Below are 24,332 nucleotides of genomic sequence, written 5' to 3'. Positions count from 1 at the left end.
CGGGCAGAACCCTGAAGTGAGGAGCCCTCCCCTGTGGTTTTAGGACAAGCCTGGCAGCGCTCTGACGCACTTGCGACCCTCGAGTTGATTTGCTTAGGAACCCAGCCACCCACGTGCGGCAGTGACACAGGCTCCTGGGCTGACCGGCCCACGGTGGGCTCTCAACAGAAAGAATGGGATGTGAGGTGACAAGGGGCTGGGTTAGAAGCCATAGTGGGGACAGCACTGGGTCCCTATATCCACCATGGAGACCACACATGACTCCGTCTGGGCTCTGTCCCCTTCATCTTCGTGGGTGGGGCTCCTGGGGTCTGCACTCATCTCCAGTCTCCCTAGCTTCCTGTGGAGGGGAGGCGCTGGAGGGGTGTGTCCCTGGATTCTAGATTCTGCTGGGAGCTTTGAGTAGCTCCAACTCAGGGAGCACGGAGTGACTGGCGCACTACCCCCAGCCTTCATCCCCCAGGGCGAGGGAAGGTTTCAGAAAATGACCAGCAGTGCCTGAGAAGGGTCCTCTCCTGTCACGGGTGATGTGTCCTCCATGCACTGCAGTTAGGTCGCCTCTGTAGAGGGACAGCCTGGGTCTCTACTCTGGTCTCTTCTCTGTATTGCTGCTGCCTAGCTTTTACACAGAATGACACCACTGCCTTCCCCAGCCACCCTTCCACACCCCAAACGCCAATCTTACGCATTTTGTAGCCTTTGACGGTGCAGGCCAGGCTGAAGGCCTGTATCAACCAGCAGCTGTTCTTCACCAGCGTTCCAATGTATCCGCAGGCGCCTATCTGGAAAACAGATGGGGAAGGAAGGTTCTGGAACTCCATGCCTGGAACAGAGGTGTGGTGTCTCAGGAGCCCAGCACGCGCGAGAGTTTGTAAGGTCCAGGGTGCAGGGGTCATGGGCGGGCGCATGGGACCCACTCTTCCGTCGCCCAGTGGTCATGGGCCAGCTGTGTGGGACAACGTGAGGGCTGGGAAAGGGAGACCCAAGAAGAGGGAAGGCCTGTGTGGAGCGCAGCTGTACTCAGGAGACTGCAATTCTCACAGAGGAAATCACAGCACTGAGCAGGACACAGCCCCGCTCTGCAACGGACATGCTGCAAGCTCAGATTTTGGTAGAATTCTCTCCTCACAGGTCAAATTAAAGCCATCCTGTCCCCAGGAGACCGCCTTAGACCAGCTGGGGGGCGCGGCTCTTTGGGCAGCAACACAAGTGCGGTTTTGGGTTTTCTCCCAAAGCAGCGGTTACTCAGCATGGGGTCCTCAGGCCTGAGTGCAAGGTCCCCCAAACCACACTCCCACCTTCCTGCCACCTTCTGTTGCCTTCTCAGGCATGGAGGGTCCTTGCCCCTGGGTCTCCCTGGAGACCCTTCCATCTATCTTCCTCATGTCGGGGTTCCCACAGCACCTCACGCAGGAAGCTTCCTCCCAGCTTATCTAGGCTAGACATCAGAGTCCTCCCTCCCCTCCCCTTCGTTCTTTTTGGTTTCCCCCAGTGTTAGATCATGATGGTTAGTAAGTGCATTGCCGCCTTCTGTAAATAGGTGTGCCTTCCCTCTTGGAATGCGAGTTCCTCAAGGGTGAAACCTGAGCACTCTTCACTACTGTGTCTTCAAAGTATGAAACAAGGAGCAGATTACGGGATGGGTGCATGCAGAGTGGATGGACGCGGAGCGGGTGGATGGAGAGTGGACGGACGGAGAGTGGATGGGCAGGGAGCGGATGGACAGGGCGTGGATGCCTGGGAGCAGCCTTGGTAGCAGAACTCTCAACTTGAGACCAGCTTGAGAGTGAAGGCACTCAATTGTCTATCTTTTATTTTGCTCTTTAAATGATTTACACTTGGGGTTTCTCACAGAAGTCTGCGATCCTTGAGCTTGTGTGTCTGATTTCTTTCACTCAGTATCACAACAGCAGGAAACAGCTTTTGTGAGTGAGAAGTGGAAGGGACCCCGAGAGGGCGGGGTGCGGCCGGGGCGGGGAATGAGGGGAGTCACGGTGTGCGCGGTTCCCGTGCTGACTCCTCCACAGCAAGGGGACTCTATGTGCTGCAAATGCGCACTAGAAAAACAGTTTAAGGAACTACAAAACACAAAAGAACAACATGCCTTCCCCTGTCCCGTTCACACACTCCAGCAGTTTCAACGCCACTTCCAGTGTCAACAGATGGCAGTGTGGTCCAAGTGCTGACTACAGTCACTCTACTGTCAACGAGAAAATTAATCTCTCATTGGACCACCGACAAAACACTCAGGTGTTCATGACTACTCACACTTCCAAGGCCTGCAGACAAGGGGCACACGTGCAAAACCAACCCACAGAACTAACAGCCTACACAGTGGGGGGGCCTGGCGCCACCTCATACCCTCTGCGTGCACCGAGTCACAGAGTGTAAGGAGCCCGCTGGAGAGGCATTCGCTCCTGCAGAGCCTCAAAGCCGAATGATGGCTTGTCCACAGCACCAAGCGACTGTGTGGCATCCTTGGGGCCTAACAGCTCGCTGGGCCCCTGCAGTTGTTGCACAGGGGGCAGCGTGCTCTGCCCTGAGCCGAGCAGCGACGCCCAGGCTCAGCTGCTAACAGCGCAGCACACGACGTGTTGGCCCTCACTCCTACTGGCCTCTGCCACGTCTCGGCAGGGAGCCTGTGCCCAAGGACCTCTGTGTCCATGTATGGCTCCAGAGATGCAACACACCCTGCACCCTGCAGACTCCTCCGCCTCACTCCCCACCCGGCGGGGCTCACGTCACACACCTGCAGTTCTAGGTGAGTGGTTTTTTGTTTTTCAGTAGAAATTCTGCAGCATCAGTCCCAGACAAGCACTCCTCCACTGAGCTACATCCCTCGCCCTTTCTATTTTACACCAAGCCAGGATCTTTATCCTTGATTGTTTTTTGTTGTTGTTGTTGTTGTTCTGGTGCCAGGAATTGAACTCAGGACCTTGTGCTTGCCAGGCAGGTGCTTGTGCCACTGAGCTACAAGCTCAGCCCTTCTCATTTTACACCGAGCCAGGATCTTACTGGGCTGCTCTTGGACTTGGGACACTCCTGACTCAGCCTCCTACCTAGCTGGGATCACAGTAGTGTGCCCAATGCTCTTTTGGGAACATGACATAACTTTGCAAAGATTCATTAACTCTGATTCAGCTCATCAGAGGGCCACTTCAAACGTTCTATGAGTGACAGAGGGGTTTCTGATTAATACACGGCATTTCAGAACTGATTCCTGAGAGCACATATTCTTTGATCCCGTGACCTCAAGGTGGCAGAAATGCACAAAGTGCTGCTTACTGCAGCAAAACCAGGAGTCATAAATGGTCACTTGAGTCCTGCGTTTGCGGCATGTCATTGGGAGTTTCTGGCAGGCGCGTGAGAGGTGGGAGGGCTGACCCAGCATGGACACAGGGCTTGCAGGGCCTGGGGGACCCTACCGACAGGATGTTCTTCATGGTGATCACGAAGACGTTGTACGCGATCAGCCAGTCCCAGTAGCGCAGGATGCTCCTGATGGGCTTTAGCAGCAGGTCGCCCCCGAAGAGCAGGAAATAGAAGCAGGCCACCAAGTAGCCCATGCAGAAGATGCTGATCCTGGTGGTGCCCGTGATGAAGATGATGGTGAGCACGAACCAGAAGAGGTAGCTGAAGATGACCACCTTGGACATATCCAAGTAGGACCTGGAATGAAGCACAGCCACAAACAACAAAACCAGGAGGCTCCCCCTCAGGGAGGGAGGAAAACCCTCACCCTACGCCAGGCTTTGCATGGAAGCACTCGGCAGCTGCGTGAGCCCCGCACCGGGGCCGTGCGGTCGTGGGCTGGGGACATGGGTGGGAGCACGCGCGAAACCTCACACAGCCAGCTTCTCACTGACCTGCTTCTCTACCTCCCGCTCGTGAGCTCCAAGTTCCTCTCTAAAATTCCTTTATTCCTTTTAATAACAGTTTTATTGAGACAATTTTCAAAGCATAAAATCCACCCTTTATAAATATACAAGTCAGTGGTTTTTAGTCTACTCACAAGGTAGGGCAACGTTTTCACTCTCCAATTTTAGAATATTTTCATCACCTCAAAAAGAAACTTCATCCCCACCATCTGCCACCCCCATTCTCCTCTCCCTTCAGGCCCTGACAACCACTAATTTAGTTTCTTTTTCATTTTAATGTAATATAAACAGATAGTAATAAAGAAAATATTAAAAGGCACTCTTCTTACTTCTTTGAACACATAACACAAAATTTCATAACAAATTAATTGGAGATAATAATGGTTAATATACTGTTACTCAGAGTATGAGTCATGGACAAAAGACTCTACAAAAAAGAAACAGATAACAACACAAAACCTTCTCAATGCACTAAGAGAACCCTGTAGTATAAGGGAAACAAATTAATGTATGTGTTAAAATATTTTTGAAACAATGGAATAAACTGGGAATCATTTGGGTTTCTCCCTGCTTCCTATTTCTCTATCATTCATATATATATATTCACACATTGAGTTTCTCATATAACAGAAACCTTGCGATATTTAAGCTTGTGTGTCTGACTTATTCCACTTAACGTTATGTTCTTAAGTTGCATCCATCTGCCTGCAAATGCCTCCAGTGTATTTTTCCTTATGGCAGAGTAGCACTCCACTGTGTATAAATACCGTATTTTCTTTATCTGTTCATCTGTTGATGGACATATAGGCTGCTTCTGAGATTTCACTATTACAAATTATGCTACTGTAAACCTGGGAAAGTGTGTATCAGGTTTTACAGTGTATCACTATAACAGGACCACTTTAACTCTTGGGAAGATACCTACAAGGGGGGATAGATGGGTCAAATGGAATTTCTATTTTTAGTTTTTTGAGAAATCTCCACACTGACTTCCATAGTGGTTGTACTAGTTTACACTCCCACCAACGATGCAGTAGAGTTCCTTTTTCCCCACAGCCTCGCTAGCATTTGTAATTATTAGACTTTTCATGCTATCCATTCTTTCTACGGTAAGACAGAATTTCAGTGTTGTTTTAACTTGCATTTCTCTAGTGGGCAACAGTGTTGAACCTTTTTTTCATGCATTCATTGGCCATTTCCATTGTACTTCTGAGAAGTGTCTATTCATTTCTGTTGCCCATTTTGTGGCTGCGTCTTTTATTTTGGGGATCCCAATTTTTTGAGGTATTTATACATTCTAGATGCTGGACCTCTGTCAGAGGAATACTTTTCCCCATTCTGTAGGTTATCTCTTCACCCTGTTGATTGTTTCCTTTGCTGTAATCCATTTGTTGATTTGGTTTTATTTCTTGTGCCACTGAACTTCTGTTCAGAAAGACCTTGCCTACATTTATGTCTTTAAGGGTCCACCTTTTTTATCTGTTTTAACATTTAGATCCTTGATCTATTCTGATTTTAGCTTAGTACATAGATATACGGGCCTAGACTCAATCTTTTGCATGTGGATATCCAATTCTCACAGCTTTTTCCTCCAGTGTATGTTTTTCACCCCTTTGTCAAAGAGCAAATAGTTGTATATCCTGGGGTTGTTTCAGCATCCTCTATTCTGTTCCACTGATCTACATGCCTGTTTTTGTTTCAGCACCATGCTGTTTTATTTTTTATTTTGGAACTGGGAGTCAAACTCAGGACCTTGTTCTCATGTGCTACTGAGCTATATCCCTGGCCCATGCTGTTTTAATCACAGTAGCTTTGAGATAAAAATTCATATCTGGGATTGTGATGTCTCCTGCTTTGCTTTTGTTACTGAGGTTTGCTTTTGCTATTTCAGCGGCTCCAGTTCCATCTGAATTTTAAGGAGTGTTTTCTCTAGATCTGTGAGAAATGATGTTAGTATTTTGATTGGGATTGCATTAAATCTGTATGTCAGTTTTGGAAGTATAGCTATTTTGATTATACTGGTTCTGTCTATTTAGAAAAGGGATATCGTTCCATGTTTTGATGTCCTCAATTTCCTTATTCAGAGTGATATAATTTTTATTGTAGAGATCTTTCACTTCCTTGGTTAGGATAATTCCTAAGTACATACTTTTTCTTGATGCTATTGTGAATGGTATTATTTTCCTAATTTCTTTCTCAGTGAGTTCTTTATTAGTGTATAGGAATGCTGTTGATCTTTGTGAGTTTATTTTGTATCCTACTATATCACTGAATTAGGTTATTAATTGTAGGAGCCTTTTGGTAGATTTTTGGATTTTGTAGGTATAGGATATTGTCATCTGCAAATAATGGTACTTTGAACTCATTTTTTCCTATGTGTATCCTTTTATTTCTTTCTCTAGCCTGATTGCTCTGGCTAATCAAGGACCATGTTGAACAGGTGATAGTGGACGTCCTTGTCTTGTTCCTGATTTTAGAAGGAAAGCTTTCAGTATTTTTCCATTTAATACTATGTTGGCAGTATGTTGGTCACAAGTGACTTTTATCACATTGCGATAAGGTCTTCTATGCCTATTTTCTTCAGGTTTTTTTTTTTTAAACATGAAAGGATGTTGGATTTTTGTCAAAGGCTTTTTTTTTTGCATGTATTGAGATGATCATGTAATTTTTGTCCTTGTTTTTGTTTATGTGATGAATTAATTTGTTGATTTGCATATGTTGAACCATCCTTACATCCCTGGGATGAAGCCTACTTAGTCATGGCATATGATTTTTTTGATAATTTGTGGCATTCTATTTACCAGTATCTTGTTTTATCTCAGTTCATTAGAGAGATTGGCAGTTCTCTTTGGTAGTTCTCTTTTTTTGGTTAGATCTTTGTGTGATTTTGGGATCAGGGAAATGTTCTTTTCCAAGAATGATTCTAGGAATACTCTTACCTCATAATTTCATTAAACAGTTTGAAGAGTATTGCTGCTCGATTTTCCATGAGGTTCTTATACAAATTGGCTGTGAATTCATCATGTCCCAGACTTTTCTTAATTGGTAGGGTTTTTAAAATTACTTCTTCAATTTCACTGCCTGTTACTGGATTCTTCAAGACTTTTAAGTGTTCTTGGTTCAGTTTTGGTCATTCATATGTATATCTAGGAATCTCTCCATTTCTTCTGCATTCTCCAATTTTTTGGCATATAAGTTTATGAAGTAGTTGCTAATAAATTTCTGGATTTGGGCAGTGCCCACTGTGATTTCACCATTTCGTTTCTAACTGATTTGTGTGTTTTCTTTCTTTTTTTTTGGTAATACTGGCTAAGCATTTGTCTATGTTGTTTATTCTTTCAAACCACCATCTCTTTGATTCACTGATTCTTTGTACTGTCTTTTTAGTCCCCATTTTGTTGATTTCTGCTCTGACCTCTATAATTTCTTTCCTTGTATGAACTCTGCATTCGGATTATTCTTGTTCTTCTAGACTTTGAGCTACATCATGAGGTTATTTATTTAGGTCTGTTGTGTTTCATTGATGTGGGCATTCACAACTATAAACTTCCCTTGTGGGACTGTTTTCATTGTGTCCTGTAAGTTCTGGTATGTTCTATTGACATTATCACTTTATTCTAGGAACTGTCTTATTTCTTCCTTAATTTCTTCTGTGATCCATTGATTATTCAAGAGTGTGCTGTTTAATTTCCATGGGTTTGCACAGTTTCTGTGGTTTCTTTTGCCATTGATTTCTAGTTTCATTGCATTGTGATATGATAGTACGCATGGGATAATTCTGATTCTTTTCCATTGACTTAAACATAGTTTATTAGCTAGTATGTAGTCTATTTTGGAGAAAATACCCTTCACAGCTGAAAAGAATGTGCATTTTGTTGTTGTCTGGTGGAACACTGTGTATATCTATTCAGTCCATTTGTTCAAAGGCTTGGTTCAACTCTGATGTTTCTTTGTTGAGTTTTTGTTTAGTTGACCTATTTGTGATAGTGCGGTATTGAGGTTCCCCACTAAAATAGTATTGATGTTTACCCCTGATATTTTACCTTTAATAGTGTTTGTTTTATGAAGCTGGGTACACCATGGTTTGGTGCATGTATGTTTATAACTGTTATCTCTTCCATTAATCAGTAAATATGTAGTGTCCTTCCTTGCTTCTTTGGATTAGCTTTAGCTCCAAGTCCACTTTGAAAATAGGATAGCTATTCCCACTTATTTTCAGGTTCCTGTTGCATGGAATACTGTTTTCCACTTAGTCCATGAATTTCCTTTTGTGTTAAATGTGCTTCTTATGTACACCACACTTTTGGATTTTGTTTCTTGATCCATTCTCCTAATCTATGTCTTGATTGGTGAGTTGAGTCCATTTACATTGATAATTTACACTCTTGTCATTGTATTGATTCCTTGTGGCTATTTTGCTTTCTTTCCCTTCTACTTAATTGCTACCCTATCTGCTGCATTCATTCTATTAGACCTTCTGGCCTGGTCAGCATCATTGTCTCTTTCTAGAATATGCCTGAGAAGTTTTTAGAGGGCTGGCCTGGTAGTCATGAATTTCTTTAGATATTCTACCATGGAAATATCTTATTTTCAAAATTCCTCTTTGTCTTTCTAGGGGAGGCATAGATGACTGCAGAACAAAAGAAATCTTAAGATACAAATGAAAGAAAAAAGTTAACAATGGAAATTAATAGAGATAAATTTAAAAAATCATATTCCATGCAAAGGTTTTGCTACAGATTAAGAAACCATCCCTAGAGATGGAACAGCACAGACACTGTGCTGTGATGGGGACTAGGTCTCTTTCCAGTCCTCTGCTTGGGCTGGACATGCCTGCCTCCCTCAGGATCCCTTTGGGGGCCACCCCTTCCCAACAGTCTTCATGGACAGATGCTGAGACTGCTGTCCCGGAGTTGGTGCCCTTGCAGGAAAGCACAACTGCTGGGGGGCTGCCAGACCCTGGGTGTCCGGACAGCCCAGGCAGCCTGTATTCACTTGGTTATGGCTTCTTTTTTCAGGGTGGTTTGCTTTGGCTGCTTCTCTTTCAGATGAGGAGCATCAGACAAACAGTTCTGGCTGTGTTCTTTGATTAATAGGTAGTAGTGTTTCAGGAAGTTAGTAAATAATGTTCTAGTAGAATATGCACTGCACTTGACCTATTAGCATTACTAGGGAGTGATGAGTACTTTTCGAAACGCTTTTCAGATAGGTGAACTTCTGACCTTTCCTTTGGCAGAGTAAAATGTTTAAGGCATTTTTATGAACTTCTTGCTAGAAGCTGTTGCATCCTTGCTTGGCTACATAAGCAAAGTAGGAAAGGGAAAGGTCAGGAATTCTCGGGGACCATGACCACCACAAGTGGCCAGGGAAGTGGCCGGGCTCACAGGGCCTTCTGAGACACGCATGGATTAAAGTCAGTGTGCACACACGTGTGTTCGGGCAGTGTGCACTGTACTCTTAGTTATTTTTCTCTTTGCTGAGACACAATACCCGACACCCAAAGTTAAAGGAGGAAAGGCTTATTTCAGCTCACTTTGTAGAGGCTTCAGTCTGTAGTCAGCTGGTTCCCTCCTGGCCTCCTCACACTGCCTCCCTCCTGGCCTGCGGTCAGTTCATCCTTCTCCCAAACCGGGCTCTCCTCCTCGGCATGTAGCCGCTTCCCTTCCAAATCCCAGTGCCTGGGCTCGTGGACACACAGCACAGATGATGATGTGTCACACCGGGCGGCGGCCCTGTGGGAGCAAACCTGCTCACAACTCCATCTGTCACTACCAGGTATGCTCAGTTCCCTCCCTGTAGGAGGAAGGGTGTCATTTTTTTAATCAACAGATCTAAAAATTTGAAATAAATCAATTTTTAAAAAGATTCAGCTTTAAAAGTGAGTGGTGCCTAAGAGCATCTGCATTGGTCTTGGGGCTTCTGTGAACACACTGAGCCTGTTCCTCTGTAGTACGCAAGTGGGTGTGCTGGGCCAATGCTCCCAGCATCACAGAGGAGAGGTACAACTGGAAGCCATACCTTAGATCAGTGTTTACAAAAACCACCTCGCGTCTCAGCCAGGCGCTGTGGTGCACACTTGGATCCAGCCAGCCTAGGGAACTTAGTGATTTAACCCTGCCTTGACACAAAGAAAGAAGAGGGGCTGGAGATTTAGCCCAGTGTGAAGCCCTGGGGTGAAGCGGGGAGAGGTGAATCTCAAGTCTACACAGCAAGTCATGTTGAAAGGAAAGTCGCTTATTGGCTTGTTGAGTTTATGCAGCCTGTTGAGCTGTTGGCCTGTTGAGTTTATGCAGCTTCAAGGTACTAAAGGACTTAGGCCTTCAGAGTTGGGGCTCGGTGGAGGGGCTCAGGTCCCTGACCTCCTGTCCCCTGTGCTGTCTTGGGGACAAAATGGTTCCACAGACTCAAAGTGCCTGGAACGGCCCTGTGCTTGGACTGCACTGGAGGACAGGTTGCTACTGAAGCCACAACGTGCCTTGGAGCCCAGAGCCTCAGGGATAGGACAGGCTTTTGCGGAGGTGGCTGAATCCAGCGGTATTCTGCATACAATACAAGGGACAGAAGGAGTCTTGTTTTTCCCTCCTGTTGCTTTTGCTATCTTCAGCTGCCATGAATGGTTGCTCCTTTGCCATGCTACCCTGCCTTGGAGCCAGCGGATTATGGATTGAAACCTCTAAATAAACCTTTCCTCCTTTAACTTTGGGTGTTGTGGTATTTTGTCTAACCAACAAGAGAAAAGTAACTAAGATGGAGGGGACACTGGCACCCTAAGGACAGTGACTCCACCGTGATCCATGCCAACAGGTGGAGAGTATGGTTCCCCCATACTCTTGGGACAGCAGGGGGAGGGGACGGCATGCAGCTGCCTCAGGGCCAGGCCGGCCCCTCATGAAGGGTCTGAGAAGTCACACTGGCACCGTCACATGGCTGTGGGGGAGGCTGTGTGGAGTCCCTCAGGCTGCAGGAAGGACACCAGCGCCAACACTAGGGCCGCCAGAGAATGCAGAGGGATGGCACGCGGGAAACTGACGTGCCCAAACGAGCACTGTCACAGGGCCACCCAACAGCACAGGGCTGTGGAGGGAGCCTGCAGGGCTGAGCAGGTAACACGGAGGGGGACAGCACACAGGGGGTGCGTGGGCCTCTCTGCTCAGCGCCCACAGGCATAGGCCAGGGGAGGGGCACGGGAGCAGCGGGGCCGTGTTCACTCTGCCGTTACCTGCAGTGAATGAAGTCCGGGACGGGGTTGTGCTGGCTGAACGAGGCTGCATCCAGGTTCATGCAGATCTCCACGTTGTCACCCGCCATGATGCGCACGGCGGCCTTGTTTTCGTCCTCGAAGATCTGCCGTTGCAGGGAGGCACACAGGAGCAGCATGAAGTCATCTGCGAGGGGACGGGCGGTCACTCGGGCCCAGCTCCTCTCCTGGGCTGCACTGTAGCTCAGCAGAGCCAAGGTCAGGGCTAAGCCCCAGCTTCCCCACCGAGGGACAAGAGTGACCTGTGTTTGTCAGCTCAGGGCACCCGCCCCCAACCTCGCAGAGGGCTGGACAGCAGCCCAGGCAGGCGGGTGTTTGCGGTGCAGCAGGCGCTCTGGAGCAGCGCATGAGTGGCCCCAGCCCCCACCCTACAGCCTGCACTACTGGCTGCTTCTTTGTTTCTAAAATGAAACCCACATTTGTCCAGGCTGCAGTCTCCCCTGAGGCCCTGCAGTGCCCACTCTCCCACCGCCCTGGGTGGGGCGGGTGCACCAGTGAGGGCTGCAGTTGCTGGGGGCTCTGGGCCCCAGCCCAGCTCTCTGAAGTCAGGTGGCCCTGCTGCACTTGGTGTGTCTGTCCCGTCACAACACCCAAGGCCTCACTCTGTGGTCAGCCTTTAAAGGGCAGGCGCCCGTGTGTGTGTAATTATGCAAGTGCTAAGGGACTTCAATGTTGACTTAGGAATCCAGGCAAATAATAGCGCAAGCGGGAGCCCTCCAGCACTTGGGGTGTGGATCCACAGGTCAAGCCTCTCCGTGCTTATGAAGCTGGGAGGAAGCCAGGCACTGACACACAGCAGGCAGAGAACAGAGAAGCACGCATCCAGGGCCTGCACCCCCACTTACAGACGAGGAACACGGGGTTGGGGCGCACAATGAAGTCAGGGAAGTACAGCCACTTGATGATGTTGTTGTTGAAATCGGCCCCCCTGAGCCTCCATGGGTAATCTGTAGTAGGCACACTGACGGTCAGCTTTCCCCTGCCCTCCTCCAGCACCCGGACCAGGCAGGGACCACAAAGTGCTCACCTCGGCAGGGTGCAGGGGGCACCCCGATGCACACCAGGTACTGCAGGGTGAGGATGCAGGCCAGGAAGCAGCAGTACTTGGGCCACACCTCAGCGATGGCTTTCCTCCGGCGGCGGTACAGGACGCCGATCAGCCAGCAGGCGTGGATCATGGCGTAGAAGTCCATCCTCTGGCCAATGACGTTCACTGACATTAGGAAACAGGTCTGCGTAAGGATGACAAAGGCAAGAGAATCGGGTTTACAGGGAAGGGCGCGGTGTCCAGAACCAGCTTGGTGGCAGAGATGGCCCCCAACAAATCTCTCTGGCCCTAAGGAGAGACTTCTAGCAAGAAGACAGAACCATTCAGATTACTTTCAAGGAACAGTTTAATAACCACTGGGAGCAGCTGGGATGTCTTCCTGCACATTCTCTTTCTCTGAAGGGACAGGCACTATCACCACCATGCAGGTTAAACAGTTCCTCTGGCTGCAGATCCACTTGCAGAATGCATGGAAAGGCCAATGGTTTCTATTCTTACTAAGAAACGAGCAATGATAGCTGATGTCCACACGTTTAGATGGCTCCTGCTGTGGAGAGGACACTGGCATCAGCCTTGGAAGATGCTCAGCAGAGCCGGACTAACTAGTGACCAGCAGCCTGCCCTCCATGGACCCAAGGGGACAGTGCTCAAAGTGGTCACTAAAAGTATCACGCAGGAGAGAAGCAGAGTATGTGGCAGGAAACTCACCTCCAGGCCAAACTTGTAGAAGAAGTAGTTCACGAAATACTTGGCACAGTTAACCAGCCCGTCATCCAGGTGCAGCCGGGTGATGTCATGGAAGATCGTCCTAGACACCGGGGCCGTGAGGTTGTTCCGGCCTCGGTAATACTCCTGGTGGCGGTAAATGGTGACTTCAAAGGCCAGGATGGCCAGCATCAGGAGGTTGTTCTACACGTTAGGGACACAAAGACACAGTGTGTACATAGATGCTTTATGACTGGGGTAATTTTAAGCAAATCCCATGATGAATCATTGTAATTAACTGTGGATATCTAAAGGGCTTTGGAAAACCCCTCTTGCATTCAGCATCATCTGAAGCTCCAGTGTCACTTTCTCTGTCTTATTTACTGGGGTATATTCCCAAATATTTATCTGCTTATCCTTCTAACTGCTGTGGGAGCAGAGAATATTCCCAAGGACATCTACCATATGAAGAAAACGTAGAAACTATACACAACACTGGGATGTGCCCTGTATTTTAAAATCCCAGGTTCTATGTGTAAGCTTTTAACTATTTTGTATGTGTAATGCAACTGGGACTGCAGAAGTTCTCCACCAGAGAAAAATGGGAAAGATCTGAAGTATCTGGTTTTCATTATGCTTGTATGACTGTGCCATTTAAGTGCCTTTTGCAAAGATATACTTATTTCATTATATCTAACTGTAACATACGCCCTCTATTAGACATTATAAGGAAACAGAATTTAGACAGCAAAAAAGTCTTGTAAGGCTACATCTCTTTCTCAGAAATAATCACCACTGACTGTATGGTAAACGTATCCAATATTGTTCTTTGTGTCTAGACGAAGTCACACCAGAAGCAGGGCTCTGCAATCACTGTAACTTCACAGTGTATTTTGGGCATGGTTCGATTCTGATATGCCCTTTACCCTTGCTATCGCGAGGGTGAACATCTGTATGCTGTTCTGATGAAGTATTTGTCACATTTTACTTAGCCAAGTTTGGAGTGCAGGGCTGATGTCTGCACAGTGCAGCGTCATACTGATTTCAATGTGCAGTCTGCCTCAAAGGTGATTCAAGCAGTCACATGAGAAGGTGCGGTCCCTATCAGGTGAGCTGTGAGTGTTCAAGGCCAGGCCCACGGCAGAGCCATGCAGAGCCCCTAGGTGTGGCCCAGCCCTCACCCTCAGGTAGACAAGCAGCGGGGAAGACTTCCTCAGGCCGACCCACTCTGTGGGGTCAATTGGAGCACTGTAGAGCAGGGACTTGTTCAGCTCGTTGAGGGGTATGTTGGTTTGGTTTTCATTTGGCTAAAAAGAAGAGAAAATGGAATAAAACTGGCTCCCCAGATGGAGAGTTCCTACAGTTCTTCAGCTTCGACTGGGGGGCATCGGGGGCAGGGAGGGGCACGCCCACCTGCTGCGGCCATCTCTTTAACAGCACACAGAGGGCCAGCACATGGCCGGGGCAGATCCAAGCGGGAGGAACGGTGAGGTGACTTGGGAGTGGACAGGGCATGCACGGGCATGTAGGCTCCCCGACACTCCCCCTGCTCCCCACAGGGCGGTCAGGACGGTCCTGCCCCAGGCTCACCAAGGTGCAGTTAATGGAGAAGGTGCTGGGCTTAATGGTTTGGAGCTGGTACAGCATTTTGCAGACGATGATCACACACGTCCAGACAGTGCAGACGCTGGAAGCCAGACGACGGAGTCTGGCATAGGGCAGGGCAAAGGCCCAGGAAATCAAAAACACGTAGTTGAACAAAGACACCTGAAATGTAAATCAGAAATGGGAATGACACATGTCACAGGTGGCGGAACATTCACAGCACAGTGACTCGGTTTTCTCAGTTAGCCAAGGGCTGGTGAGGTCTTTGAGCATGTGAGGCATCGCCCTTGGTGCTGGGGACATGTGGCTGAGTGAGGGGTAGCCTTGGGGACTCTGTGACCCCTATAGGAGGGCACAAAGGACAAGCCACTGCCGCCACAGGCCTCACGCCCACGGGCGGGAAGTGCATTCTGGGTGAAGGATGGGGGAGCAGGGGTAGGAAAGCGCCAGTCACAGGCAGGAGCAGACAACTAGACACTCTGAGCAGGGAGCCCAGTGGGCGTCAGAGGTGAGGACAGAGGTGCAGCCAGAGCCGTTTCCCTGGATCGCTCTGAAGCAGCCAACGGCGTGGGGGTCTGCACTGTGCCCCAAGAGCGACGCAGGGTGGGGTCCCTGTCCTACATAGGTAAATGCGGCTGATGACAGTGGGTACAGGGCCAGCGGGGACGGTGTTTGCGAGAAGCAGCAGGTGAGACTCTGCGGAAGTGACACTGTCACGCAGCCCCCAAGTGTCTAACCCCAGGTGAGCTCCCCGCTCACAGCCAGTCCTGCTCAGCACTGGCGCCTGCTCCATCTCCTCAGCTGAGCCTGCAAGGGCCCTCCTGTGTCTCCTCTTGTCTCTCCCCTCCTCTCCCCCTGCCGGCCTGCCTTTTCCCTCTTTCAGAGAACAACCTTCCGCACCCGACCCACTTTTATTTGAGGCCCACTTCTCCCACTTCGTCGTCTTCCCAGCTGGCCATGGCAGTGCACAGCTGTAGATCCCAGCACTTGGGAGGCTGAGGCAAGAGGATCACAAGTTTGAGTCCTGCCTGGGAAATTCAGTGAGGTCTTGCCTCAAAATAGAAAATAAGCACTGGGCACGCAGCTCAGTGTGATGACCATGGCTTCAATCTCCACACAGAGCAAAATTTAAATGGTCTTCCCAGGCCTGCAGGGCCTCAAGGCCCACCTCCTGGGTCAGAGGTCACTGTACCATCAGAGGTGGCCACCCCAGAAACGGTATCTACCATTTTCAGCCAAACATCTCTGCTGTTCTTTCCATTTCTTCGTAACGTTCTGACCCTCGAGCTGTGTTAGAACCCGTCAGTTCCCCGCGTGGTGAAAACGCCTGGACCTTCCGCTCTCGTCAACAGCCCCAGCTGTCAACTCACGAGGCTGGTTACTGAGCAGCAGTGCAGACGCCAGATTCTGGCAAACGTCAGCTCTGATCTCGTTCCTACTTACACCGTCCCTGTCCACTTGGTGGGGGTGTTCGAGTGAACTGGGAGGAAGTTCTGGTTCAAAGCAGTCCCTACGCAGCCCCTGCCTGGAAACACCCTGGTCTGCAGTGCTGTAGTCGTAATCTTTGCTGTTATCTAACTTTTGAATGATTACAGCCAGTAGTTCCCTCCCCACTTTTGCGTGGGGAGCAAAGAGGCTAAGTTGTAACCAATTCAAAAACCATCCGATGAAATGAAAGCCTTGCAGAAGCTATGTGCTGAATGAATGCACACAAAGCCAGCATCCCACAGGGAAGGGGCGCTCACTGCACGCAGCGCAGACCCCTTGTAAGAGCTGCGGCGGGGAAGCTTCATCCTGGTTCAAGAAACCCACAAAGAGTCGAGGGCTTGAGCAGATTTGGGGACTTGCTGTAACCCTTTGGAATGCTGTTGTCCCCAAGGGGAAAGGAGGAAGGAATCCAGCCGTGGGCAGGAAACTAGCCCCCTCTCAGAACCCACAGCACCGCCTATCTAAAAGGAGCAGCTTTGCAGTGCGATGAGCCACCCAGAGAGTGCAGCCACCTCCCCTGCCCTCCGCTCCCCTCCCCCACATCCTGCAGTCAGGGCCTTGGCCTCCCCAGAGCCACCCTCGCTGTGCGGCCTTAGTGGAGCCCTCGGCACCTCCCGTGCTCACTTGCCTCCTTCACAGACACCCAGATGATGTAGGAGGACACGACCTTGATGATGTGCAGCTCCAGGATCCACCACATGAACACCTGCAGCTTGTGGAAGTACTCCAGGAACCTCAGGAAGAGCACAGTGAGCCGGTCGATCACCAAGTGCCACTTGTTCCGTAAATCTGCAACACAGAGCAGACCCGGGAGACGGCGATCTCTGCGTGTTCAGGGTGACTTCCCATGGGAATGTGCAGCTGTGGGGTGAGCACCTAGGACGAGGCCTGTGGACCCTGGAGGAGGGCGGCCTGGGACTCAGGTGGTGCTGGTGACATCGTCACAGGGAGACTTGGGGACAGTGCCACTTGGCCACCTTCTGTCCCATTAGTGCAGCGGTGGTGAATGTATGGCGTGTGCCCAGCGTGCTGTTTCTGTCACTGAAAGCTCTGTTATTATGGTTTTTTAAATGTAGGGGCTGATTTTTCTAAACTAAAGCCTCAGTATTGAGGTTTGATTGCAGCGTTGGCCCTGTACAACAAATAAATGGGTTTTGGGTTGCAGTATGGGCGCTCCGTCCCTAAAGGTTCGCCATCACCTAGTCAGTGTGAAGAATTCTGGCCTAATTTGTGAGCATGACGGAGCTACTCTCCTCTCATTTCCTTCCTGAGTGCCATCTTCCCCTGGCCTGGGCAGCTGTCACCACTGCTGGGCTTGGGCCTGACGCTAAGAAAAGTTCAGCGCTCGTGAAGGCAGTGCACTGACCAAAGGAGCCACATAGCTGCCCACAAAAGGCCCAGAGGCCACGGGGCCCCCCGCTGTGAGGAAGGAGGCACAGCGAGCAGTGGCTGGTGAGTGCCCGGAACCCACTGCAGGTGGGCGAACGACACTCCACCCTCAACCCCAGGGCCACACGGCGCCCAGGCAGGGGGCAGCAGCCCCTGGTCCTCTCTCGGTCCTCTGAGGTGACTGCAAGAAGAGAGGCTCGGGAGCTGGCTTTAGAGAGGCTCTTCCTTCCAGTGCTACTATTAATTACATACAATAAACAGCACAATAAAAACAGACACAGGAAACAGCAAGGCAGCTCTTTCACAGAAGGGAAGGGCCAAGGGTGGAGGAAGGGGAAGAGGAAGTGGCCCCAGGGGGAATCGAAACGCTCACACAAGCGCCCACTGCCACACAGACCAGTGAAAGTAAAAGTAAAGAAGCCCCGGGTTTGTGAAGCAGCGCAGCCCAGCAGAGACCAATGGCATCTTACTTCAGGGCTCCCCGAGGCCCTGTGTCTCAGGCCAGCTCATGGCCTGAGCTTCCTGAGCAGCCAGCTCTGGGGACACAGCGGCGCTAGTGAAGGTGGACATGCCTGCCCTGCGGTCCCAGTGGGAGCTCTACCAGTGGGTCAGGAAGCCAGGCCTGGTCCCAGCTCTCAGCCAGACTCCTGGGAGATTGTAGGAGCCGTGGAGATAGGAACAGCTGAAGCAACCACAGAAAGAGAACCAAAACCCCTCCGATCTGCCCCAGTTGTGTGCCTCCGACTGGGCCGTGCAGATCTTTCCAGATGTCTTTCGCGCGTCCTGGCTCACGGTTACCTGACATGTCCTCCTCCTCCTCCTCCTCCGATTCCTCCTCATCCTCCTCGTCCTCGTCCTTGCCGTCCTTCCCCGGCTCGCCCTTCCCGGCTCTCTCCATCTGTCCCTGTCCCTCCAGCTTCTCCTGCTCTGGCTCCACCAGCTTCTTGGGCTCGGGCTTGTCCAGGCTGGGGGTCAGGTGCATCATGGCCAGGTCGGGCAGGCTGCCCTCAGGGTGTGCCAACCTGCAGGCAGAGGGCAGCTGAGGCCTGGGCCAGGGTTGGGGTCAGAGCAGCAGCGCAGTCAAGGAGACAAAGCGGAAACCGGTGCGTGAACAGCACCCTGCGTGAGGATGTGGGTGTTAGCGAGTTGCGACTTTGGGTTGGTTCGTTTGTTTCAGGTTCTTTCTAAAAACAAACCATGAACTGAGCTCTGATTGGCTTCTCTCACCGAGGCTCTAGGGAGTCCTCAGGAGCGAGAGCTGTCAACACCCAAACTTGACATTTTTCCAGGAGGAGAAATGGTCAGAGTTTAGGATGGAGAAGCATGAAATGGCACCGTGGCGGGTAAGCATTTCATGGCTTCACGGGGGACTTACTCATTTTGGTGGATTGGTAATTTTTTCTTGATGCTGCTCAAAGTAATTGGAATAGAAAGGAAAAACAGGAGATGAGAAGAGAGGAGTTACGAGGAAGGTCAAGATCACACATCATGCTGTACATCATCGCGAGTGCATTCGGGCGCAGCCGTGGGGAGGCCTGGGGCCGGCGCATTCCCGGCTCAGCAGCGAGCTGGGGCCAAGAGCCCAGGCTGGTGACAGGATTGAGAGTGGACGGGGCAGCAGGTGTGAGGCAAGAAGGGACGGCCTGGGGCCCCCATGCTCTCCTGGTAGTGCAGGAGTCAGGTCATTCACGGGTAGGTGCCTCTCTCCAATGAAGAAGCCCGTGCTGCCCGCCCAGAGAGGGTGCAACAGAGGCGAAAGGCCTTCAGGGCTCAAGCTGTCTGCAGTGCAGCCTGCTGGGGGCTGAACGGTGTCCACTACGGACACAGCTCCTGGGGAGCTGGGGCAGGGGCACACGAGGGCTTCCGCCGGGCCTTGGGCGACCTGGCCACTGAGGTTTATCTCAGAGTGGACAATGACAGGTGTGGCCCCTTCCTACACTCTGTTTCAAGACCAGATCTCACTGCATTGCCCAGACAGTCCACAAAGTCCTTGGGCTCAAGTGGTCGCCCTGCCTACGCCTTCCAAGTAGCTGGGACTGTAGGTGTGTGTCATGATGCCTGACTTCCTACATTGTGTGAAAAACAGTTCTTTAAAATTTCACATTCAAAGAAATGTTTCAGAGAACACTGTGGACTTAGGAGTGTCTCAGGGGAAAGTCCTGGAGCATGAATGATCAGAAGGGTCACGACAAATCCATGCAGAATGACGAGCAGTATTCCACCTGTGGGTTCTGGGTCAATTATTTTGCTTTTTTTGAAACTTAATTACCTTTGTACAAACCGAGTGGGTTCTGCGGATAAAATCTAAGTTATTTTGAGTTTTTGGGTTTCAGATGTGAACACACTTGCTGCTGTGGCGTATCTACTGGCCCTTGGACTCTGAGACGCTGTCCCTCAGCAGGAAGTCCCTTGCCGGGGCCTTGGAGTCAAGTGCAGGGCGCCAGCAGCGGAGCCTCGGGTCCATGCTCTGGAGCGGGGTTGCTGTGCCCCGAGCTGCACCCTCGGCCTCTGCAATGCTCTTCTGCCTGCCCTTGCCCCGCTGTTCCCGTGGTGTCAGGGCCGGTGCAGGGGACCAGAGTGGGCACAGTGCTCTGTTCTTTAGGGCTGTCAGGAGATCACATTTCACGCATGAGAAGATGTGGGGTGTGACCCTGTCGGGGTGCATCATGGACTTCGCCCTGCAGGAGGGCACCTTGGGAGTAACCATGCTGCTGCTTATGGGATGCAGCCCCCCGACACTGTTTTTACAGCAGCTGTGATGGCTGCACAACAGTGTCCTTAAGCAGTGAGGTCCCCAAACTGCCAGGGCACACAAAGCTCAGCTAGGGAGGCTGGGACAAGGACTTGGGCACAGCCCACAGCAAGCCTGCGGGCGGAGACCCAGACCCACCTCTAGAGACCCAAGGGTGCCTGGGCCTAGGGCTCTCCCTGTAAATGTTGCTCATGCCCCCCGAGCTGACCCATACGGGAAAGAGGGCTTGGAATTCTCAGATGCTGTCTGGAGCAGGCCACAGGCTTGGCATGGGCGACAAAAATCAATCAATCAATCCATCCATCAAAGTGTAAACATGGATCAGGCTGCACCCGTTAGCTTAGTAGCTCATTCTGTATTTTGTGTTGCATATTTGTGAAAATCTGTGTGCCTGAAACATGTACACAAGAAATATTTTAAATGTATGATGGGCATCTACAGTTTTAAAAAGATATCTTGTGTAAATCCTTTTATTTTTCATTTATTCTTTTCATGACATTTTTGGGAAGGAATTGAGAATGTTAAAAGCATGGGTTTTAGAATCAGAAATATTTTAGCTCAGGTCCAACCAGATGAGCTACTGGCTAAGTGGCGCAGCAACACTACCTCACCTGTCTTTTAAGTCTCAGTTTCTTGATCTGTCAAATGGACATAATCATCCCTCATTAGGATGTTTTGAAAATTAAGGCAGTTTTCCTAAGTGCTTAACACAGTATTTAGTTACAGAAAAAACCAAATTAAAGCCAGGATCCCTTTTCTATTGACTTTTATAAATTAAGCTTCAGTGACCTGTATCAAAAATCCATCCTTATGAAAGGCAGGTTAAACACATACTTCTGAAAGGTGCCACACAGCGATACACAACTGGGGAGACAGACATTTACCTCAAACTCCAGTTCTGATATTAGCATGTCTATCAGATCTGTGACAGATCACCACACCCTGATGGATCCCTTACAGATCAGCACACCCTGAGAGATCCCTCACAGATCACTACATCCTGTCAGATTCCTCACAGATCGGCACACCCTGTCAGATCTCTGTCAGATCTCTGACAGATCAGCATGTCCTGACAGGTCCCTAACAGATCAGCACACCCTGTCAGATCCCTCACAAATCAGCACAGCCTGGCAAATCCCTCACAGATCAGCACACCCTGACAGATCCCTGTCAGATCTCTAACAGATCAGCACAACCTGTCAGATCCCTCACAAATCAGCACAACCCTGTCAGATCCATGTCACAGATCAGCACACCCTGACAGATCCATGTCAGATCTCTAACAGATCAGCATACCCTGTCAGAACTCTGACAGATCAGCACACCCTGTCAGACCTCTGACTGATCAGCACACCCTGTCAGAGCCCTCATAGATCAGCACACCCTGTCAGATCCCTCACAGGTCAGCATACTCTTTCAGATCCCTAACAGATCACCACTCCTGTTAGATCCCTAATAGATCACCACACCTGACAGATTCCTCACAGATCAGCTTACCATATCAGATCCCAGTCAGATCCATCACAGATCAGCACACCCTGTCAGATCCCTCACAGGTCAGTACACCCTGTCAGATCCCTCACAGATCAGCATACTCTGTTAGATCTCTCACAGATCAGCATACCCTGTCAGATCCCTCACAGATCAGCACACCCTGTCAGATCCCTCACAGATCAGCACACCCTGTCAGATCCCTCACAGATCAGCATACCTTGTCAGATCCCTCACAGATCAGCATAACCTGTCAGATCCCTGTCAGATTCCTCACAGATCAGTGCACCCTGACAGATTACTTTAATAAGGAGATATCTGGTGAGTGCCAACCAGTGGGTGAGGCCATGGGCTTGGTGATGAGGTCTTGTGTCTCTAGCAAGGGAGATAAGCAGGGCAACGGTGGGGAGCAGCGGGGACAGAGCCAAAGATGACAAAGGGGACCCAGAGGGCGGGCAAGGTGGTGACTTAGGCAGGCTGTTGGTGCTCACGAGAGGGTGTGTGGAGGAGGCCATTCTTGTGCTGAGCTCTCAGTCAGACTCAGGACAGAGCCTACCTTGCAGGGCAGAGTGTCACCAGCTAATTCCCTTGGGAGCCAGCCCCTTGGTGGGGCGGGAGCCAGAGCATTCTCTGAGCACCAGCTGAAGACGCTGGCGACCTCCACACTAGGGACCCCGCGCTTAGAAAGCAGCAGAGAGCTTAACACGCAGGAGACAGTTGTTGACAAAGGCAGCAGGGAAAACGCGGAAGTACCCACCTATTTATTATCAGATACACGCGACCATTGACTTTGGCATGGCTGCACAGGAGGTGGCAGGAAGACAGGAGAGAGAGAGAGAGAGAGAGAGAGAGGATACCATCAGACAGAGACAGTGAGGCGGGCGTCATCGGGCCTTCTGTCACCAGGCGAGCTGTCTGTGCCACTGTCCACGCAGGGGACCTGTCTTGAAGAGTCCGGGCCACCAAGTACAGCCGCAGCACAAACTCGCGGGCACTCAGGGGACATTTGCACGTGACCCTCCGTCCTCACTGTCCTTACCCTGCACACACTTCCTCAGAAAGGATGACGCCAACACCTTCCAACATGCATGTTATCAAAGAAAATGTGTCCTAAAGAATTTATCTTTGCTCCTTGCCCAAAATTTAAGAAAAGGTAAAAAATCTGCTAAGTAACCACAGTCAATGTATTTCCTCTAAGGTTTTCAAAACTGAAGTTTGAAAAAGAAGTTGTTTTGTTTCTGCATGCAAAGCAGTATTTTCTGACATGAAGTGTTGACAGGTTACACAGATATGTAAAGGAATGGATAAAAGCTCTTATAATTATGAATTATATATTATGTAATAAATACCTGTACACTATAGTAGATATTATTATCAATAGATATGTAATCTGAGATTGGCTGCTTAGAAATAACAATAGCTTCTTCTACAGATATTGTAACTTCATAAATTTGGTAAGGCTAAATAACATCCAAAAGGTACAATAGATATAGTGAAAGGGAAAGAAACTGCTCAAAAGGAAAGAACAACTGGGATAGGGGAAAAGAGAACAGAAGGAAGGGGGAAAAAGATATGTATATACACAATATAGCAAAGATAACTGTACTACTAATTTCTATTAGTTCACTGAAAGGAACAGTTAGTGCTTATATTGCCTGATCAACTTTGCGTGCCTGTATCTGGTAATCTGCGAAACTACTTTGACGATAACAACATGCAGTATAATAAGCACTGTTATTTTCGTATCATGTTTTCAAATTCTGTATCTTTTTGTTTTGTTCTCTCTTTAAATTAAAAAATACACTAAATTCTGCTTCATACACAAATTATATTTGCTAACAGGACATAGGCGCGTGCACACACGAACACACACACACGAACACACGGGGAGAAAGCAGCGAAAGGTGAGTTAGACATCGGCAGGAAAGGCAGTCCGGAAATCGAGGCTGGCGAGTAAAGCGTGGCAGACCGGCCGGCCGGAGAGCGAGGCGACGCTGAGCCCGCGCTGGGAATGCTTGGTTTTCCTTACTGCCTTGATATTAAAGCAGTCACTAAAAATGCTGCCATGTACTGTGGGAGGAGAGCACTGCGGGTGAGTTCGTAAGAACTCGCTGCGGAGGAAGAGCGGCCGGAAGCTGGGGTCCCACGCCTTCCGGCCGAAGTTAAGCTCCGGGGACGCTCTGCCAGCCTCTTGCGTCACATCCCCAAGTACCCATCTAGACCGAGTTCCTTACGTCCCCTGAGTTCCCAGGACGCTCTTCCCGGACTCGCAAGTGCGAACCCTGAGGAGGACACTGCTCTGCGCTCTGTACCTAGCGCAGGGGGCGGCCGTCCGCACACGCCCTCTGCGCGCTGTCCTGCGGCTTCCCCACGTGCTCGGCGTGACACAGCACACACCCGGGTCGGCGGCTGCGAATGTTCTAGAAACCGCGGCGGCGCGCGCTCAGAGGCCGCAGTGGCGCGCGGGCCGAGACGCCCCTCCGCTCCCGCGGGCGCCCGCGCCTGCCGCACTCACCTGTAGATGGCGCTGTCCTCCTTGCTGGGGATGGACTTGAGGTCCGTGAGCTCCAGGAAGCGGTCGTGGAAGTAGTGCAGGTGCAGGATGCACACGAGCAGGAAGGAGGTGGGGATGAAGATGCGAGTGAACAGCTCCGCCACGGTGAACTGCTTCAGGCCCAGGTCCTCCAGCCTGCAGGGGGGCCGCAGAGGCCGAGCGGC

General features: G+C 50.1%; 1 protein-coding gene across 3 annotated transcripts in view; it reads right to left on the bottom strand.

Annotated features, from left to right (window-relative positions):
• The window catches only part of Piezo2 (piezo-type mechanosensitive ion channel component 2), a gene marked incomplete at its 5' end in the record, with an annotated part of 338,525 nt that overhangs the window by 63,253 nt on the left and 250,940 nt on the right, over positions 1-24,332 (bottom strand). For all 3 annotated transcript variants that reach the window (XM_013514699.1, XM_005372584.2, XM_013514720.1), the window contains 11 exon segments: positions 686-782; positions 3,426-3,669; positions 11,098-11,263; positions 11,982-12,083; positions 12,164-12,368; positions 12,893-13,093; positions 14,071-14,196; positions 14,480-14,656; positions 16,611-16,771; positions 18,170-18,393; positions 24,130-24,303. In XM_013514699.1, the coding sequence (XP_013370153.1) occupies positions 686-782; positions 3,426-3,669; positions 11,098-11,263; positions 11,982-12,083; positions 12,164-12,368; positions 12,893-13,093; positions 14,071-14,196; positions 14,480-14,656; positions 16,611-16,771; positions 18,170-18,393; positions 24,130-24,303 (1,877 nt within the window).

Source organism: Chinchilla lanigera, unplaced genomic scaffold (assembly GCF_000276665.1).
Source record: "Chinchilla lanigera isolate Chin_1 unplaced genomic scaffold, ChiLan1.0 scaffold00001, whole genome shotgun sequence".
In the NCBI taxonomy this organism is placed as follows: domain Eukaryota; kingdom Metazoa; phylum Chordata; class Mammalia; order Rodentia; family Chinchillidae; genus Chinchilla; species Chinchilla lanigera.
The sequence above is the reverse complement of the archived record's forward strand: the minus strand, read 5'-3'. Positions and strand labels throughout refer to the sequence as shown.